The sequence below is a fragment of the Salmo salar genome, chromosome ssa18, assembly GCF_905237065.1.
Source record: "Salmo salar chromosome ssa18, Ssal_v3.1, whole genome shotgun sequence".
NCBI classification, from domain to species: Eukaryota; Metazoa; Chordata; class Actinopteri; order Salmoniformes; family Salmonidae; genus Salmo; species Salmo salar.
In genome coordinates, this window is record NC_059459.1 from 5,513,543 (window position 1) to 5,535,235 (window position 21,693).

A 21,693-nucleotide genomic window follows, 5' to 3' on the forward strand; every position below is an offset into this window, starting at 1 on the left:
GGGAAACTGCCCCTGTGTGTGCTAGACTGTTAGTTATCACTTTAAAAATAGCCCTCTAACTGGTTACATTTGATACTTACTGAACTTACACTGTTACAATATCTACCTCAGGTGTTTCAAACATTCTAGGCTAAGAGATGCTGTATCTCTATTCCCGCTCTTGAATACTCCTCAGAACCAGATAACTTTTACCACGCCACAGTTTCACCACACCACAGAAAAGTTTAGTGATTGTCGTTTCTGTTTTTTTTTTTAAATGTGCCTTGTTTATCATAGCGGTATCAGGTACATGTCCCAAAACTGACCAGACTCTAGTGAAAGCCTCCATTCATTTGTCAACATAAACAAATGTCCTTACAAGATGTATGTGTTGAGAATAAAAACAATTCAAACATAATCAAATTCAACCCTTTATTTGCAGGAGTTGCAGGTTGACATTGTCTAACTTTTTCCAGTGTGTACATTAAGTCTGTAGTGAGGCCTTGTCCAGATCAAAAGGCTAAAATTTATACAACTGGCCTTCGCGGAAAACACCACGAAACCTGGGTTGCGTTCAGGATGGTGAAACTTACTAGACGGATTCCACAGATTCCATCTGAACGTTCCAAAGCATTGAGCCCTCCTGAACGCAGCCATGTGTCTGGTGTGTGATAGGCCTGACCACAGCCAGGGATGGGGCCCAGTTACAAACATACACAGGGCATATAGGGGATTGAACGGCAAAAAGAGGGGTGAGGGATCGGTTTGGAATCGAGCCATCAAATACGTCTTCATCTAGAAAAAGGAAAACATGGCTGGCAGCAAACCTTTTGAAACCCCTGGAGAACATCCATCTAGCATACAAATCAACCACTCACTACCTACTCTATAGTCTACAAATCATAGGTATTGCACATCAACTGAAAATAAAACAAAAATAAATGTATATACATAGTACACATGGGTTGAATTAACATTGCTTCCATGTCATTTCAATTAAATAATGTTGAACCAACATGGAATAGACATTGAATGGACGTCTATGCCCAGTGAGTACGTACAATACTAGCAGTCTTCTGACATTGATAATTGTACATTTCCAAATAAATCAAACTAAAACTTTATTCACATCTGTTTTTTAAGACCGTATGCTGTGGACTGTTATGTCAATCAGAAACTCATATAGGCGAGGTAGTTAATAAAACCAAGTCCTCTAACAGAGACGGCACAGAGAGAGGAGCTAAGACTTACTAAGCTAACAAAACACTCTGAGTGCCTCAACAGCAGAGCGAGATAGAGAGGGGTTAAAAACACAGACAAGTGTAAGAGCACTTAAATCAAATGAATAGGGCTAGGGGTTTTGCCTGGTCATGTAACCTGAGGAAAGACTCCTGGCCCCACCAATAAAACATAAGCAGCCAATTTGTCCCAAATTGGTCCCTTACCGTTACCCTTGGCCCCAACCCTTTGATGTTTGCAGAACTGTACAGGTGTTTATACTTATCCAGAACTACTAGATCTGCAAACATCGAAGGGTGAGGGACAAGTAGGAGGGTCAGGGAGAAAATTGTAACTGGTTGAAGAAGTAAAGCAACAAAGAGGGGAAAGTGTCTACAGTATTTGGGCCAGGTTATTTATTGCCTTCCCGTACTCCCATATCTGTTCATTAACATTTGATAACAATGCTATCTCCAGATCCAACACCAAAAAACATTAGAATTACAGTCATATAATAAATAAAGAGATGTTCCACTAATAGAAAAATTAAAGTTGTAGCCATGACTACAGAACACTACAGCTACGGGTAGGCAGAGTAACAGGGTGTCGAAATATGTTCAATGCTTTTTAGGATCCATTTAAATAGAGATGAACACTAAATACTAGAAAATAAAATATGTGTTTGTAAGGAAACACTTTCTAATAGAGAAAAGGGGAAAAAGTTCCATCCACTGTGAGATCCAAAAGACTATAACTTACAGCATAGAAATACTGTACACAGCTTGGAGGGACAGAAGCTGACACAAGAAAATAAATAAATAAATATAATAATTTACAGCATGTACACAATCGGCAATACAGAATATAGGAGACAGAGAAATTAAAAGAAGCTGTACATAAAAAAAAAAAGACGTTTTTAACAAAGGACCCTTAAGTGTCTCAAACTATGTATACTATGACAGGATGTGTGTGTGTGTGTGTGTGTGTGTGTGTGTGTGTGTGTGTGTGTGTGTGTGTGTGTGTGTGTGTGTGTGTGTGTGTGTGTGTGTGTGTGTGTGTGTGTGTGTGTGTGTGTGTGTACGTGTGTTATCTGCAGCAGGCCAGTGCTCCCAGGGAGGTGTGGCTGTCCAGGCTGATGTCCGTGTCAGAGGTCATGGTGGGGTCACTTGGCTCAGTCGACATGGAGGATACGTCATTGGCCGAGGAGGAGGATGAGGCGGGCTGAGGGGAGCTGTCAATCACTGCTGCACCTGTGCTGCGAGAAACACACAGGATGACTGATACACCTGTACTAGGTACTAGCACGCACATTTACAAACACACACACAAACACACACACTGTCCTGTAAGATACACCTGTGTGGCACACACCATAGGGTGCCGGAAGAGCCCCTCTGAGTCTGTAAGGGGTGCAGCAACCCCCCTACAGTATCCAACTACATAATTCACCTCCCTCCTATGAGTCAGATCTGCATGCTCTCTTTCAGTAACAGAGTTTTACTCGTGGTGTTTTTCAAAGTGAAATGTAATACAATAACAGCAGAGACCAGCTCACATAAGTACAATAAAAAACATCAGAAACAGTGTTAACTAACCTAAAGGAGGAGGTTGTCCTCTGATCACTCCATTCTGCTTGGTCCATTCGTCCCACTCATACACCTCCTTCCAGATCAGGTCTAGGAAGAGAGGGAAGGGAGGGAGGGAGGGAGGGAGGGAGGGAGGGAGGGAGGGAGGGAGGGAGGGAGGGAGGGAGGGAGGGGGAGGGAGGGAGGGAGGGAGATTTGCCCTCATGACAAGTAACAAAACACAGAAATCATCACCGGGGGAAGATCATAAACACCCATTGGGGGGGTCAGTATCAGTAGGACTTCATCCTATTGGACCCTGAGCCAGGCAAAACCGGTGACAGTGATATTTACACCCAGCCTTTGAACCTGGCCAGCTCTGCAGCATCACTTTTCACACCATAACATAACATGGAAAAGTCGTAAACCAGTCAAATATCAACATTACAGTGAAAAGTGAAAGCTCTTCTGGTACAATGGAACCAAAATGAAGTCCTAAAAGTGCAAACTCCAAGATAAATCGAGTATATACGTTCAAGTATTTCAAAGTTGTTGACATATGTATGTGACCCATGTCTAGTGAAAAGTGATAGTTGTAGTAACGTCTCTAACCTTTCCACTCCTCCACTGTATGCTCTCGCTCATCCAGCTGCTTGTCTGTGATCTTTGGAGGGGGCTGAGAGGAAAAAGAAAGCAAAAGAAAGACAGGAAAGAGAAAAGAGAGGGAAGAAAGGTTCATCCCTACATCAAACCATTGACCGTAGTTCACTCTTCTGACTAGGAGTGTCAACCGTTTCAGTCCAATTTCCAAGTTTCCCCTACAATAGATCATACCACTTGTTAAACACTTACTGCCTCCACTTCTGCTGGGTCATACCACACGTTGATATAGGGGTGTTTCAGGGCCTCGTCCACCGAGATCCTCTTAGACGAGTCGATCACCAACATCTTAGACAGCAGATCTCTGGCCTGGCTCGCTGGGAAAGGAGAGAAAATACAGTTCAGACCAGCACAAGCATACACACAAACCCTACCCACACACATTCTCAGTCTCCAGTACCTTTCAATTTGTTGTGTTCTGAGTCTGCAGGGAAGAGGACGTCAGGGAAGAGTTTGTCGAAGCTGTATCCTGCGTAGCGCGGTCGGTTCTCAACATACGTCCTTACTGATTGGTTGAGCTTCATCAGAAACTCCTGGGGCGGAGTCCCGAGCTGCTCTATCACTTTGTTCCACTGGTCAATGTCTGAGCAGGTGGAGTTAGGGAAAGAATACACAAAGATCTCTCCACAAGCACACACTTTTACATTGTTAGAGAACTACTTTTCCAGAACTATCCCTATTTTCTAGAACTATCTGTATGTACTGGCAGAAGCTGAGGTGATTATAGGGGAGGGAGGATGAGAGTGTGGCTGCACTTAGATATGGTGGATATGATGGTGGGTGGAGTGCAAAAGTGGTGCTCTATTGAGCAGTGCTTGATGGTATAAACATGGTAAAACCACACAGACAGGATCAAATGATATTACGGTAAAAGAGGAAAGGATACGGTCAGTGCCTGGGAACTACCTCTGACCATCTCAGCCACAATACAGCCCACTGACCACACGTCCACTACACGATGAATGGAGAGATGACATGCAAGCACAACAGAGAGAAAAAAAATGAAGAACAGAGGAAGGAAATGAGAGAGTAAAAAGTTTATGGATTACTAAAAAAATGGATATCGTAAAATAAATCAGATGAATGAAACAGAAAATGGAAAGAGTGATAAATCTGATGAATGAATTTCGAGGGCTCCGTCGCTCGAGACTTGCAGATGCTTCATGCTGCATCCATTTTCACCCTGTGAAAATGGATGGAGCATGAAGCATCTGCAAGTCTCGAGCGACGGAGCCCTCGAAATTCATTTTCCATCTCGGAAACTGAGAGACTGAAGAGAAATGGCTCCACAGAGGTGGCAAACTGTTTTATTACTTAAGGAGATGATTCACAGCCAGAAGCACTAAGGATACAGTCCCTTCCTGGGAACAGGATTTTGTGACGGACCATTTCTGCCAGAATACACCCCACAGACCATATGTCCACTGTTTACAACATGGAGAAGAGGAGGGGAGGGGGGTGGAGACACAGAAACAAGCTAATTAGATTTTAGCAGTTAATAAAGAGACCATTGTTTCTGCAGTGGTGGTAAATGCATACAATCGTTATGGGTAGAATAAATATTTGATTGATTGATTGATCAATTTATTAATTGTTTGATTGACAGATACTGACCGTTGGCCTGGTAGCCCATCCCCAGTATGACCTCTGGTGCTCTGTAGTATCTGGTCACTACGTAGGGGGTCATCAGTAAACCTGTAGCCGCTGTCCGAGCCAAGCCAAAGTCCAAGATCTTTAATGTACAGTCTGACTTCACCACAATGTTACTGGGCTTCAGATCCTAGAGGAGGGACAAAGAGAGATCATAATTATCAATGTTGTCATCATCATCAATTGCAGCAGCATACTTTAAGGCCCATCTCTCTCTCTCTCTCTCTCTCTCTCTCTCTCTCTCTCTCTCTCTCTCTCAGGACCTGAGCCCTAGGTCCATGCCTCAGGACTACCTGGCCTGATTGCTCCTTGCTGTCCCCAGTCCACCTGGTCGTGCTGCTGCTCCAGTTTCAACTGTTCCGCCTGCGGCTATGGAACCCTGAACTGTTCACCGGACGTGCTACCTTGTCCCAGACCTGCTGTTTTCAACTCTTTAGAGACAGCAGGAGCGGTAGAGATACTCTGAATGATCGGCTATGAAAAGCCAACTAACGTTCACTCCTGAGGTGGTGACCTGTTGCACCCTCTACAACTACTGTGATTATTATTATTTGACCCTGCTGGTCATCTATGAACATTTTAACGTCTTGGCTATGTTCTGTTATAATCTCCACCCGGCACAGCCTTTAGAGGACTGGCCACCCCTCATAGCCTGGTTCCTCTCTAGGTTTCTTCCTAGGTTCCGGCCTTTCTAGGGAGTTTTTCCTAGCCACCGTGCTTCTACACCTGCATTGCTTGCTGTTTGGGGTTTTAGGCTGGGTTTCTGTACAGCACTTTATGACATCAGCTGATGTAAGAAGGGCTTTATAAATACATTTGATTGATTGATTGATGGTAAGGGAACATAATGCTGCCCAAACAATGAGAGAGACAGATGGGGACTGTCAGCATCCATATTCCTCACCATATTAACAACAGTAATGAGTCACACCATTTTAACTACAATAGTATAGTAAGTCATCTTTCACAGATTTGCATGTATGCTAGCAGCTTAGTAGTATGACATATAAACCAGTTACAGTGTTATAGAATCAAGATTAATCTCAGAATGATCTCGATGGTCATTGGGATTTTCCCATTCTTGTCTAAGGTGTACAGTTGAAGTCGGAAGTTTACATTCATCACATTCATTAAAACTCGTTTTTCAACCACTCTACACATTTATTTTTAACAAACTATAGTTTTGGCAAATCGGTTAGGACATCTACTTGTGCATGACACAAGTCATTTTTCCAACAATTGTTTACAGACAGATTATTTCACTTATAATTCACTGTATCACAATTCCAGTGAGTCAGAAGTTTATGTACACTAAGTTGACTGTGCCTTTAAATATCTTTGAAAATTCCAGAAAATTCTGTCATGGCTTTAGAAGCTTCTGATAGGCTAATTGACATCATTTGAGTCAATTGGAGGTGTACCTGTGGATGTATTTCAAGGCCTACCTTCAAACTCACTGGCTCTTTGCTTGACATCATGGGAAAATCAAAAAAAATCAGCCAAGACCTCAGAAACAAATGGTAGACCTACACAAGTCTGGTTCATCCTTGGGAGCAATTTCCAAATGCCTGAAGGTACCACGTTCATCTGTACAAACAATAGTGTGCAAGTATAAACACCATGGGACCACGCAGCCGTCATACCGCTCAGGAAGGAGACGCGTTCTGTCTCCTAGAGATGAACGTACTTTGGTGCGAAAAGTGCAAATCAATCCCAGAACAACAGCAAAGGACCTTGTGAAGATGCTGGAGGAAACAGGTACAAAAGTATCTATATGCACAGTAAAACGAGTCCAATATCGACATAACCTGAAAGGCCGCTCAGCAAGGAAGAAGCCACTGCTCCAAAACTGCCATAAAAAAGCCAGACTACGGTTTGCAACTGCACATGGGGACAAGGATCGTACTTTTTGGAGAGATGTCCTCTGGTCTGATGAACCAAAAATAGAACTGTTTGGCCATAATGACCATTGTTATGTTTGGAGGAAAAAGGGGTAGGCTTGCAAGCCGAAGAACACCATCCCAACCATGAAGCACATGGGTGGCAGCATCATGTTGTAGGGGTGCTTTGCTGCAGGAGGGACTGGTGCACTTCACAAAACGATGGCATCAAGAGTGAGGAAAATTACGTGGCTATATTGAAGCAACATCTCAAGACATCAGTCAGGAAGTTAAAGCTTGGTCGCAAATGGATCTTCCAAATGGACAATGACCCCAAGCATACTTCTAGAGTTGTGGTAAAATGGCTGAAGGACAACAAAGTCAAGGTATTGGAGTGGCCATCACAAAGCCCTGACCTCAATCCTATAGAAAATGTGTGAGCAGAACTGAAAAAGCCTGTGCGAGCAAGGAGGCCTACAACCCTGACTCAGTTATACCAGCTTTGTCAGGAGGATTGGGCCAAAATTCACGCAACTTATTGTGGGAAGCTTGTGGAAGGCTACCCGAAACATTTCACCCAAGTTAAACAATTTAAAGACAATGATACCAAATACTCATTGAGTGTATGTAAACTTCTGACGCACTGGGAATGTGATGAAAGAAATAGAAGCTGAAATAAATCATTCTCCTTACTATTATTCTGACATTTCACATTCTTAAAATAAAGTGGTGATCCTAACTGACCTAAAACAGGGAATTTTTACTGGGATTAAATGTCAGAAATTGTGAAAAACTGAGTTTAAATGTATTTGGCTAAGGTGTATGTAAACTTCCGACTTCAACTGTACATGCTCCATTGCTCCAAATATGTATCCCAAATGGCACCCTATCTATCCCTCCCTATACAGTGCACTACTTTGACCAGAGCCCGGGAATAGAGCAGTGTTTAGATCATTAGCAGGTTCCTCTTGATCTCCTGTGGATTTAGCCAACATCAAAGCTCTGACATCATCACCTACTCTTTGTGGAGGAGTTACTGTAATCAGAGCTTTGAGCTTACTTTTCCTGGAAATACAAAAATGCCCCAGAATTTGTAATGACGAGCTACAAATTATAATGATGAGGTACATTATTGCTACATTATTAGCTTAGTGTTACCCTGTTAGCTAAGTGTTAGCACGTACAGCATGAGCCGACCCCTGTGTCTACATGTTAGCTTAGCGTTAGCGTGTATGAGCCAGCATGAGCCTTACCCTGTGTATGATGCCGGCATTGTGGAGGTGTTTGATGCCACACAGCATCTGGTAGAGCAGGTAGGACAACCTCTCATGGTCCAGCTCCATCTGAATCACCTGGCACAGGTTGGCATCCATCAGCTCCATCACAATGTATCTACACAGGTAGGAAGTGAGATGAGAATATGCACACACATAGGCGCGGACACACGCACAAACACGAGCGGGCGCACACACCCACATCATGAGGTAACTGTGGAGCCAGCTGGATGGCTTGAACAGAGAAGAGATATGCGCTGGCAGAAGAGATTTCACACAGTTATTCTGGTAATAGCCGAGTCATTCTGTCATTGATGACAGACAGGCCTGTTCAAAACATCCTCCAATGTCTTAATTCCTAACAGCATGTAACCATTTTACACTGTCAAAGGTTGATCATGTTATTCTACACCAATTAATGTACTTACACATCTGCAAATTCTTCTAATGATTTTTGTGGGCTGAATACGTTTAATAAGCCAATGATCTGTAGAGGTAACAACATAAACACATAAACACAACAACATAAGTCATACAGGTTGCTTGCTAGATTAGTTTCCTCAATATAAGAAAAACAGTCCACATGTTTGTAATCAATTCAATTTCAAACGTATTATACAATAAAACAATAAAAAGTCCTGGATGCTGATTGACTGAAACCGCGTTCTAGTCCTCTGTATATTCACAATATAAGCTACCATGGCAAATGCCTGTTTACTGTTCTATCTATCTAAGTTTCATTATGCATTCATAACATATTATTCCTACTGTTCCTTTCCTCTCTGTTCCTGTCCAGCCAGGCCATTCATAAACATAATTGAGCATAATTGTCATAGAGTCTCATCTAGAATATACTAGAAACAGCAGGAAGTCATTGACCAGTGTTGGTAGGCAGACTTACATTTTTGTGATTGACACATTTCATTAACACCAGTTCTCTGTATGCTCTCTTGGCATGCGTCTGGTTCTGGAACGGCCGACTCAACTTCTTAATAGCCACATTTCTCTCAAGGTTGTGGTCATACGCTGAACTAAAAGGCAAGACAAAGAACATGGCAATACATGAACACATCTGTGACAATGGCGTGATACAGACTGTAGTAAATAGGGATTTAAATGGATGTCTGATTGGGGTTTCTTTTCATTGGGTCTTTTACAGCATATGACCTTGAAACATAACCTAAAATGAGGACACTGTCCAAATGAATGAATTCCATGGTCCATTTTGCCATTGATGGGCCAGCTTTGGCATTAGCCTTGGTCCATTGATTCAGCACAACAGTGTTTAGACAAATTCAAACACTGGGGTACTTTGGTATGTAGCTTTAAATTGTATGTTACCTTGGAAACCAATTGAATCTCAAATAAAAGCATTTCATGGGGCTAAATAAAATATATCTCAAGCAAAAAAAAATTGAAAACAATAAACTGCAACACTTTATTTTGCATCCCATCATTTACTGGTAATTACCTGGCACAAACCGCTGATCAAACATGAATGAAGTAGTATATGACTGGCAGAAAAAAAATAAGGGGATGAAAAAGTACCCAATTGTCATACTTGAGTAAAAGTAAAGATACTGTACCTTAATAGGAAATGACTCAAGTAAAAGCGAAAGTCAACCAGTAAAATACTACTTGAGTAAAAGTATAAAAGTATTTGGTTTGAAATATACTTAAGTATCAAAAGTAAATGTAATTTCAAAAATGTACTTAAGTATCAAAACTAAAAGTCTAAATCATTTTAAATTCCTTATATTAAGCAAACCATTTGGCACAATTGTTCGTGTTTTTTAAATTTACGCATAGCCAGGGGCACACTCCAACACAGACATCATTCAGAAACAAAGCATTTGTGTTTAGTGAGTCACTAGATCAGAGGCAGTAGGGATGAGTGTGTGAATTGGACCATTTCTGTCCTGCTTTCAAAATGTAATGAGCACTTTTGGGTGCTGGAGGGGCCTCCCGAGTGGCACAGTGGTCTAAGGTACTGCTAGCTGTGCCACTAGAGATCCTGGTTTGAGTCCAGGCTCTGTTGCAGCCAGCCACACCGGGAAACCCATGGAGTGGCACGCAATTGGCCCAGTGTTATCTGGGTTAGGGGAGGGCTTGGCAAGCAGGGATGCTCTTGTCCCATTGCGCATTAGCGACTCCTGTGACGGGCCGGTTCCAGTGCACGCTGACATTGTCGCCAGGTGTACGGTGTTTCCTCTGACACATTGGTGCGGCTGGCTTCCGGGTTAAGTGGCCATTGTGTCAAGAAGCAGTGTGGCTTGGCTGGGTTTCGGAGGATGCATGGCTCTCGACTTTCGCCTCTCCCGAGTCCGTATGGGAGTTGTAGCGATGGGACAAGACTGTAACTACCAATTGGATACCATGAAAAAGGGGTTTTAAAAAATATACTTTTACGTGTCAGGGAAAATGTATGGCGTAAAAAGTACATAATTTTCTTTAGGAATGTAGTGAAGTAAAAGTAAAAGTTCTCAAAAATATAAATAGTAAAGTACAGATACCCCAAAAAACGACTTAAGTTGTACTTTAAAGAATTTTTACTTAAGTACTTTATACCACTGCCACCAAATTAGATTTTGTTTTTCAAATGTATCGTGGGGCTGACATTTTCCATCAAGGCACTCTTGAAGAAAACAAATTGATGAACTTGTTGATTAAAGCATTTAATTTCTTGGCATTTTTTTCTAAATATTTAAAAGCATAACAAACAAACGCCAATGCATTTCGGCATGATGTCAGCCATCATCTGGGGGTAAAGGTTGTAATGTCCACATGGGGGCTCTATAAATCACATTTGAGTGGCAGAATAACCAATAAGAAAACATGTGACATAAACAAAATAACAGCATAAGGAAATTAAACAGGGGTGTGAACATAAAGTAAATTATATAAGAATAATTAAAATTAGACCCCAAAAAATCATACAACTAGCATAAAAGATATATACACAAAAATTACCATACCAATCGAACAATTTGTATTTACTAAGGGGTGACCTTCATCACCTTTGTTTATTTCTGACAGTCATAGACTGCCCTTTTCAAAGAGTACCTTGTACCAAGTCTCCATGGCCTTATAGTTTTCACCCATTTGAGCCCACCAGCACATTGTTTTTTCTTCTCAGTAATGAAATAGTAATTGCAAAGTGATTATACTTACCAGACGATTCCCTGTGCTCCTGAGCCGATGGGCCTTAGATTCTGGTAGCGCTTCAGAACTTTGAAGGTGGAATCTCCGACATCTAAACTATAGAACTCCCTCTCTCCTCCTCGCTTGTTTTTATTCATGATGAAACCTGGAGGAGCTACTTTCTGGGCATCCAAACTAGGCTCTCTGTACTATGGACCCGCACACACACACAAGAGCGCACGCACACGTGCACAAACACACACACACAGAGAAAGAGAGGGAGAGCATAACATATTTTTAGGATACAGAACACAGGTAGCTACGGTATGTTTGGAAGTGCATGTTTCTAGCTTTAAGATCGAATCTGCATTAGGGGAAATAGCACAACTGTTCACCCCCAGTGCCATTGTTATTGTTTTTTTGCTGTTGATAAAAACGGAGGAGAGTTACTTTCGGCAGTGTGGTAAAAAAAAAAATCAGGCATATTCTGCTGTCCTATCGTGAGTGCAATGATGTCAGATAAAAAGTGTTTGATGTTTGCAATAACTTCTTTATTGTAGTAATATTCCGAACAGACATGGCAGTTTCACAAATTAAGGATTCCAGCTTTAACCTATTATTCTTATTAACCTTATCCAATGCTACAGTTTTCCTTCTTAAACCTAAAAGGTTTAAAAATCAGATGATCAGATGTTTTCAAAACTCAAAAGCAATCTTCTTTTGAGATAAGTCCACGTCCCAGGCCATGTGTATATGCCACAATCAAAAAATGAATGGAGAAGATAAGCACCATGCAATTTCCAGATCTGTGGTGCTTATCTTTCAATTATTTTGTTGGTTGAGGTATTGTATATTCAGTGCCTAGTGAAAGTCTTCACACCTTTGCACAGTTGTCACATATTGCTGCCTTAAATTTTTCTACAGATCTACATAAACTGCTCCACATTTTCAAAGCGTAAGACAAATTATAGACATATGCGGAAATGAATAAAAAATGGAAAACAAAGATATCTTGATTGCGTAAATCTTTACACACCTTCCTGTGTGAAGAGCAAATATTTCCATGTAAAAAATCACTCAATTTATTGAATGGTGTCCACATGTTCGCATAAGTAGTTGTTTTCATTATTTAATAATAACTTACACTGTCTTTGTAAGGTCCCCGTTAGATAGTGATATTCAAACAATGATTCAACCTCAGAGTCACCAATTAGTTTTAAAAACATGTCAGTGATTAATTTTTAGACAGGGGAGGTTCCAAAATATTTCATAGACACTGAATATTTGGGGTGGCAAGTAGCCTAGTGGTTAGAGCGTTGGGCCAGTAACCGAAAGGTTGCTAGATTAAATCTCCGAGCTGAGAAGGTAAAAAATCTGTCGTTCTGCCACTGAACAAGGCAGTTAACCCACTGTTCCTAGCCCATCATTGTTAAATAAGTATTTAGTCTTAGCTGACTTGCCTAGTTAAATAAAGGTTAAATATATATATATCCCATTGAGTTGGTCACATTGGGTAAATAATGTGTAGGTGGTGTATCATATCACCGGGGATTTGGCTGTCCTTCCTAACTGAGCTGCAGGAAAGAATGGAAACTGTTGAGGGATATCACTATGTGGCCAAAAATGATTTTAAAACAGACAGAGTTCATTGGCTGAGCAGAGAAAACTGTGCATGGATCAACAACATTGCATTCACTCCACATTACTGGCTTGTTTGAAAGAGTGAAAAAAAGGAATCTTCTACTAAAAAAAATCACTACTGTTTGCAACATGGCCCTTAAAGTTATACTGTACTTCAAGTCAGCATGGCACAATATTACACTTTTTGGCCTAAAAGAAAAACTAAGTTTTGGGTCAAATCCAACACAACACATCACAGAGTGAAGCCCTCTACATTTTCTTGAATTGTGGTGGTAGTATCATGTTATAGGTATGCTTTTCACAAGCAGGGACTGGGCCCAAAGTAAATATGAAAGGGGCAAAGCCCAGGGGAAAACTTTTGAAGACCTGCATCAGTCTTTTGAAGACCGAACACTTCTTTTTCCAAAGGGAAAATTACACACATTTTAAGACAGATGACACACCAGCTTTCCAAAGGGTGTTGAGTGGTCCTGAGTGGTCCAGTCTCAGTGCTGACATAAATCTGTTTGAAAACCTGAGATAAGACTTGAATATTGCTGTCCATCAATGATCCCCAAACAAATTGACTTAGCTTCAGCAATTTTGCCAAACACAAAGGATATATACTCAGAGGACTGTTATTAGCATGTTTAACCACTCGTATGTAAATGGTAGATTATCAGACACTCAACAAGGTCTGATTTAATTATTACTGAAACAGGATACAAGTGGTAAATATAATTATCCAGTCCATTAAAAAAATTGGAGTCCCCTTACACTTCAGTGTTGTGATGCAAAAATTAAAGCAAAATGTACAGCGGAAAGAATTAAAAAGGTATTGTCTGACATTATTCATTCTAATCAGACAGGTTTTTTACATGGACGATACATTGGAGATAATATAAAGGCAAGTACTGGAAACAACAGAACACTATAAAAAATATGGGAAACCAGGCCTGCTATTCATAGCTGACTTGCCTGGAACATTTCAATTTTAGAGAATCTCTTATAAAATGGGTTAAAATCAAGTATAGTAAAATAGTAATAATGGCTACTTCTCAGAAAGTATTAAACTGTCAATAGGAGTAAAACAAAGTTGTCCACTATCGGCATACATGTATGTTAGCTATTAAATTCAGGTCCAACAATAATATCAAGGGATTAGAAATGTGGTGTCATTGTTTGCTAATGATTCATGTTTTCTTTTATATCCTCAGAAGATCTAGATATTTTTTCTAACCTCTGGATTACAAACAAATAATTATTTGATCATTAAAAAAAATCTAGCTTTTACATTACCGTGTAGTTTACCAATAAAATGGTCTGATGGTGATGTGGATATACTCTGTATACATATTCCGAAATAAATTATCTCACTCCAATAAATGTTTATAGATAATATCTTGCTACCATGGACAGGTAAATACCTGTCTATTTGTGGGGAAAAAATCGCCCTGATTAACTCTTTAGTCATATCCCAGTTTACCTATTTGCTTATGGTCTTGCCTACACCTAGCGAACAGTTCAAAATTATATGAGAAAAAAACTGATAAAAAAACACCTTATGGAACAGCGGGGACTGTGAAGCAACACAAACATTGGCACAGACACACGATAACATACATGGATTTTGTAATGTAGATATGTGGTAATGGTGGAGTACGGGCCTGAGGGCACACAGTGTGTTGTGAAATCATTAAGGCAAAGTGTGGCTACTTTGAAGAATCTCAAATATAAAATATATTTTGATTTGTTTAACACATTTTGGTTACTACGTGATTCCATGTGCGTTATTTAATAGTTTTGATGTCTTCACTATTATTCTACAATGTAGAAAATAGTAAAAATAAAGAAAAACCCTTGAATGAGTAGGTGTGTCCAAACTTTTGACTGGTACTGTATATATATTTGAATAAAAAATATATGGAGGATTGGAAGTGATGCAGACAATTACATTGATGGAAGCTACAATCTATCTGCAAAATATTAAAGCTGATCTACCCCCCCCCCCCCCAAAAAAAAAAAATAAGATATTTGCTGCTCCAAGAGTTGTGTAAAGTTGGTGAAATCTTACTCGACATGATTCACAGCTGTAATTATTGCTTCCCAAGGTGCTTTGAACAAGTATTAACTCTGGGGTGTGAAGACATACGCAATAAAGATTTACGTTTTTTTATTTTTTTATGAATTTTTAAGTGTAGAGTAGGTTGTGTAAATCAGTAGGAGAAAAATATAATGTAATCCTTTTTATATTTAAATATAAGGCAGCAAAATGTGACAACTGTGCAAGGGGTGTGAAGAGTTTCCCTAGGGACTGTAGCTGGATATAAACAAGTAGATGGTGTGGGATGTTGATTCTTCGTGACATAAGACTACTTTCGTGGTCTGAGAACACCTGACAAAATGTGAAGCGGAATGTAATGTCCCTTAAACTTTACAAACAGAGGAGGTGGGAGTATACAGTATCCCCAGAAGCCGCGGGTCTGAGTGTGAACCATAGGTGGTCTACTTCTCTCAATAAAGTTGTATATGAAACGTGAGGGTTCAATAGGATGGGGTCATACTGATACTGACCCTCCAATAAGTGTTTCCCCCTCTTTCTCTCTCTCCCATCTTCTCACTGATATATACTGAACAAAAATATAAACGCAACATGTAAAGTGTTGGTCCCATATGTCATGAGCTGAAATAAAAGATCGCAGAAATTCTCCATTCGCACAAAAAGCTTATTTCGCTTTTTGTTAATTTCTCTACCATAAGCCGCCTCCAACGTTGTTTTAGAGAATTTGGCAGTACGTCCAACCGGCCTCACAACCGCAGACAACGTGTAACCACACCAGACCAGTGTCACGGGTGTCGTAGGGATTGGACCAAAACGCAGCGGGAACGTGTAAACTCATCTTCTTATTTTATTAAAGAAGGAAAACAAAAGAAACACGTATACAAAAAACAACAAACGACACTAAACACCCCTACTAAAAAAAAAACACCCCTACTAAATAGGACCTTCAATTAGAGGCAACGAGGAACAGCTGCCTCCAATTGAAGGTCAAAACAATAAACTAGACATAGAAAAAATAGAAAATAGAACATAGAAATACAAAACATAGAACACAACCCAAAAACCCTGACAACACAAAACAAACACACCCCTGCCACGTCCTGACCAAACTACAATAACAAATAACCTCTTTTACTGGTCAGGACGTGACAACCAGGTCCTCCACATCCGGCTTCTTCATCTGCGGGATCGTCTGAGACCAGCCACCCAGACAGCTGATGAAACTGAGGAGTATTTCTGTCTGTAATAAAGCCCTTTTTTGGGGGAAAAACTCCTTATGATTAGCTGTGTCTGGCTCCCCAGGGGGTGGGCCTGGCTACCAAGTGAGTGGGCCTATGCCCTCCCAGGCCCACCCATGGCTGCACCCCTGCCCAGTCATGTGAAATCCATAGATTAGGGCCTAATTTATTTATTTAAATTTACTGATTTCGTTATATGAACTGTAACTCAGTAAAATCTTTCAAATTGTTGAATGTTGCATTTATATTTATGTTTAGTATAAGTTTTCATTACTGTCAGAAACATTGGCCAGATTTGACTACATTGAAAGAGGAGGAGGGAGCTATAGAAAGGCAGCCTAGTGGTAACCTTGCGGTTAAGTGCATTGGGATAGTAACTGAAAGATTGCTGGTTTGAATCCCTGAACCGACTAGGAGAAAAATGTGTTGATGTGCCATTGAGAACTTAATCCTAATGCTCTGGATAAGAGTGACTGCTAAATGACTAAAATGTAAATCAATGATTTCCCTCCATTTTGAAATACATCCTTCTTTACCATTGGAGGTAACAGCCACTAAGGGTTTCATTAGCTTTCACATATCTTATCAGTTCAAAACTGTGGTTTCCCAAGGAAGGGAGGACGGAAGCATGCATTGTGATTAGTCCATCATAATAGGGCTAAATATGTTTCAGCCCATGCTGTTTCCTCTGACATCCCGACTGTCCTGCTTACGTCACACTTGCGCATCAGAGACATCGCCCGCCGTGTCAAAGTAAACACTCAGATTCCACACACAAACACCCCGCACAGTGTTCCAGTAATTATTTATATCAATCATCAGACAGAAGCCAGGCATTCATACGATCATGGTTCAGATGGATCAGGTGAGTGGATGGAGTGTGGTGCTTAGCGTACTGCTTTTAATTGTAGGTTATATACCTGCATGGGTAACATACTGTAAGTCTGAATGAATAAATTAACAATTGCTGTATAATGATTACAAACACACTATGGTTAATGAATAAAGCATAACCTTATGTAGCCAAACGTATGCTATACCATTTGAGCTAAAGATCTACTTAGCTCTTGGATGATGCCAATTACTGTAAGATGCCGTTACCAGTGAACGGTAGCACCTGTTAATGTGTTACAGTGACTATTTATTATGTGTAATCATTACGTGACAAAAGGATGAATACTGGCTATAAATGCAGTATCTTATCTTTCACTTCAGTCAGTGACTGGCTGCACCAACAACAGCTCTCTTTCTCTCTCCCCCTTTCTATAGCTCCCTCCTCCTCTCTCTCCTTTCTCTGTCCATCTCCACTTGGCATTATTAGGTAGTCTATCAAGGGCCTATGAGTCAGGCCGGCAGCTACACTTCTACAGCCCTGCAATTACAGTCAGCAACACTCCACTCCAGTTTAATGACTGATGATCAGTCTTCCTAATTAACATGATAAACAGCCCCTCAACACTGGCAGTCATCCTGAGCACCAGCAATACAGGAACTGACTATAGTGTATATCTGACAAAACATCCACAATCATGAATCTCACCTCAAGCTATTAAAGGGGCAATGCAGTCAAAAATTTGATATCCCTGTGTTTTACACATATTTCCACACTATGAGTTTGGAATAATACCGTTAAATTGTGAAAATTACGATAATGCCATTTTAGTGTAAGAGCTGTTTGAAAAGACCACCTGAAATGTCTGCTTGTTTGCACGGGTGGGGTTTTTGGACCACCTGGTGACATCACCAATAACAAAGAGTTTTCCCTTCTCTCTGTTAAAGATGCACTATGCAGATATCGCTCCTCCATTTCCTGGTTGCTAAAATTCTAATAGATCGCTTAATTTCAGTTTATGTGACAAAACAAGCAAGTAGAGTGTAGAGAATCATTGTACCAGGGGCCAACTTTCACTGGGGACGGGGAGGGACATGAAAATAGAAATAGCACACATAGAACAGATCTACCACGTCATAGACTTGCTTTCAATGAGAATGACAGATCTATAACACACATTTCTATGTGAATTTGGTTACATATTGCAGTTAGTTAATAGCAGCTAATTTTCAGGTTACATATCCCTCCCATTAGGATCCTCCAATTAGGCCCTTCACTCAGGCCACTCCCAGATAGTCCTAGCTAAATTCTTGCTTGAGAAATTGCTTTTTGCTAAGAACCTATTTTTGTTTCCGTTTTTACAATTTTAATTGAAAACAATTACAGTAAGGTACTTAACTACTTAAAATCTGTTACCCATAAAATATTTGATATTGACACAAAAACAGCTGCATTGGACCTTTAATACAGTATAACTAAGAAATAAATAACATTGGAACATACACATAAACCGTCTGATTAAATTCCTATATTTCCCTCTGTATTTTTATATAGAATAATAGATTGTTCACCAGTGTCATTACCTATATGGGCTTAACCTCTATGGGATCGGTGTCCCCCCCACACGATGGTTGAGCTAACATAGGCAATTGTGATTAGCATGAGTAACAACAACAAAAATCCCAGGACATAGACATATGTGATATGGGCAAAAAGCTTAAATTCTTGTTAATCTAACAACACTGTCCAATTTACAGTAGCTATTACAGTGAATGAATACCATGCTATTGTTTGAGGAGAGTGCACAATTATGAACTTGAAAATGTATTAATAAACCAATTAGGCACATTTGGGCAGTATTGATACAACATTTTGAACAGATATGCAATGGTTCATTGGATCAGTCTAAAACTTTGTACATACACTGCTGCCATCTAGTGGCCAAAATCTAATTTGCGCATGGGCTAGAATAATACATTATGGCCTTTCTCTTGCAATTGAAAGATGGTACCAAAAAAAATGCATGTTTTTTTCTTTGTATTATCTTTTACCAGATATAATGTGTTATATTCTCCTACATTAATTTCACATTTCCACAAACTTGAAAGTTTTTCCTTTCAAATGCTATCAAGAATATGCATATCCTTGCTTCAGGTCCTGACATACAGGCAGTTAGATTTGGGTGTCATTTTAGGTGAAAATTGAAAGGGAAAAAAAGGGTTGGATCCTTAAGAGGTTTTTAAGTCTTGAACATGTTATTGTATAAGTGGGTGGGTATACAGATAAGACCATAAAATAATATAGGCCTATTCTGGCACTAGACTATATGTAAATACTAGGCCTATACTTTCCAATTGTTTTGTACTTTAAATATATCCCAGGCATAGCTGTCTTCATCATAACATTGTTGAACATCGTGTTGCCAAGACTTCAAGAATGACAGAGGGAAGATCTTCAGGCTTAAATATCGACCATTCAGATTGTTTATAATCAGAAGTGATCAATTGCTTTAATGGCCCTGACAATCCCCGGTATGTAACTTCAGTCATGATAACCTTGGCCAGCCGACCCTTTATCGTTCTATGTAGATGTGGCTGCCAGGTAAAAACAACACCGGTGCCTTGAAAACATGACAATAATATGACAATAACTAACCTCGCTACAATGTAGCAAGTGAGTCTATACTTCCAAAGCCGGCTTTTGGTAATAGCCTGGTTATTACAGCCTGTTTGTAGCCTAGCCTATGCGATGCAGTATTGTGCTACACATAGCAGGATAACTTATTTTGAGCGCTATCTATGCCAATCCAACAATCGAAATCTTCGTGGTACAGCAACATTAAATCATGGACACGTTGTGCAATTAGCTAAATGTGATAGAATAAATTGCACAATTCTAATCTATTTACAACAAACAGCATCTGTAAATTGTGTGCGGTGCGGCGAAAACGACCCTCCCCCACAGCTAAACAATACCATGGACAGCGGCGCGGAAACATAAGGCTTACCTCCTTCAACAAAATACAGAATGTCAGTTCTGGATTAGCCACAAAAGTCCAAGTCCTCGAAGATGAATTAAGTTTAATTATTTGGATAATAAATGATGGCTATTCTGTTGTCCTGCTACAAAACATGACCTCACGGAATTCACTACAATCTCTCTGCATTGACAGGCCGAGCGCGCACTGCAAGAAGACATGCGTACTACGTCACTATAGCCCTACGCATCCGTGAGATAGGAGCTACCGCCCTATCCTTTCCTTTCATCAATAAAAATACATACAAAAATATCCTCTTCCCTTTAATGAATAAAATCATTACAAAAATCAATACAAATCTCTCTCTCACACGCACATTATGGGCCTACCTCAACCCTTTTGGCTGATTGCTGGTTTTAGCCCTGTCTATTTGGGATGGTACCATATCAAATGATAATCTTCCACACAACAGCCAATCCACAGACTTTGCAATTATATTTCTACAGGCCTATTCATCCACCTCTGTTTTGGAATGCTCGGAGACTGATGGCAGACATGTTGTGACAGAGGCAGTAAACTGAGGGATAATGAAATGAGAACATTAAGAATGTCAGCTTTGGCACCCAGCCAATGAGTTAGTACCTTCACACTAATGAGTCATGCCAGTAGTTATTTACACAGTGACATTGGGTCAAAAGTCAGACGGAAAGGGGTTAAAACACAAAGCGATGTACAGTGCTTTCGGGAAGTATTCACAACCCTTGACTTTTTCCAAATTTTGTTAAGTTACAGCCTTATTCAAAAATGGAATCAATCTACAATCTATGGACTCCCGAGTGACGCGGTGGTCTAAGCCACTTCATCTCAGTGCAAGAGGGGTCACTGCAGTAACTGGTTCGAATCCAGGCTGCATCACATCCGGCCATGATTGGGAGTCCCACAGGGTGGCGCACACTTGGCCCAGGGTAGGCCTTCATTGTAAATAATAATTTATTTTTCACTGACTTGCCTTTTTAGACATTTTTGCTAAAACAGAAATATCATATTTACATAAGTATTCAAACGCTTTACTCAGTAATTTGTTGAAGCACCTTTGGCAGCGATTACAGCCTTGGGTCTTCTTGGGTATGACGCTAAAAGCTTGGCACACCTGTATTTGGGGAGTTTCTCCCATTCTCCTGTGCAGATCCTCTCAAGCTCTGTCAGGTTGGATGGGGAGTGTCACTGCACAGCTATTTTCAGGTCTCTCCAGAGATGTTCGATCGGGTTCAAGTCCGGGCTCTGGCTTGGATACTCAAGGACATTCAGAGAATTGTCCCGAAGCCACTACTGCGTTGTCTTGGCTGTGTGATTAGGGTCATTGTCCTATTGGAAGGTCAACCGTCGCCCTAGTCTGAAGTCCTGAGCGCTCTGGAGCAGGTTTTCATCAAGGATCTCTCTGTACATTGCTCTGTTCATCTTTGCCTCGATCCTGACTAGTCTCCCTGCTGCTGAAACACATCCACCCAGCACGATGCTTCCGCCACCATGCTTCACCGCAGGGATGGTGCCAGGTTTCCTCCAGATGTGACGCTTTGCATTCAGGCCAAAGAGTTCA

The 21,693-nt window shown here is 40.5% G+C and overlaps 1 protein-coding gene across 3 annotated transcripts; it reads right to left on the minus strand.

The window, feature by feature from the left end:
- Nucleotides 1-397: 397 nt before the first annotated feature.
- Nucleotides 398-20,301, minus strand: LOC106576863 (mitogen-activated protein kinase 8). 3 transcript variants are annotated; one of them, XM_014154360.2, is made up of 12 exons: nucleotides 20,127-20,301; nucleotides 11,398-11,571; nucleotides 9,128-9,257; nucleotides 8,655-8,713; nucleotides 8,206-8,344; nucleotides 5,037-5,202; nucleotides 4,775-4,846; nucleotides 3,823-4,005; nucleotides 3,615-3,739; nucleotides 3,375-3,438; nucleotides 2,793-2,873; nucleotides 398-2,447 (listed from the first exon to the last, which is right to left on the minus strand). In XM_014154360.2, exons 2-12 carry the CDS (start codon nucleotides 11,523-11,525, stop codon nucleotides 2,284-2,286), a joined length of 1,311 nt encoding a protein of 436 aa, XP_014009835.1. In that variant the 5' UTR covers nucleotides 11,526-11,571; nucleotides 20,127-20,301; the 3' UTR covers nucleotides 398-2,283. The 3 variants fall into 3 exon arrangements, with proteins under 3 accessions (XP_014009835.1, XP_014009834.1, XP_014009836.1); XM_014154359.2 differs by having other exon boundaries at nucleotides 11,398-11,576; XM_014154361.2 differs by having other exon boundaries at nucleotides 398-2,452; nucleotides 11,398-11,576.
- Nucleotides 20,302-21,693: the final 1,392 nt, after the last annotated feature.

What these genes read in the sequence shown, in the direction of transcription:
- LOC106576863 (XM_014154360.2), bottom strand. Translation starts at nt 11,525, where the DNA reads ATGAATAAAAACAAGCGAGGAGGAGAGAGGGAGTTCTATAGTTTAGAT. An exon ending in TTAGAAGAATTTGCAGATGT is followed by an intron (nt 8,345 to 8,654) that starts GTAAGTACATTA and finishes CTACCTGTGTAG; the next exon opens with ATACATTGTGATGGAGCTGA. An exon ending in ATGCCGGCATCATACACAGG is followed by an intron (nt 5,203 to 8,205) that starts GTAAGGCTCATG and finishes TCCCTCCTCTAG; the next exon opens with GATCTGAAGCCCAGTAACAT.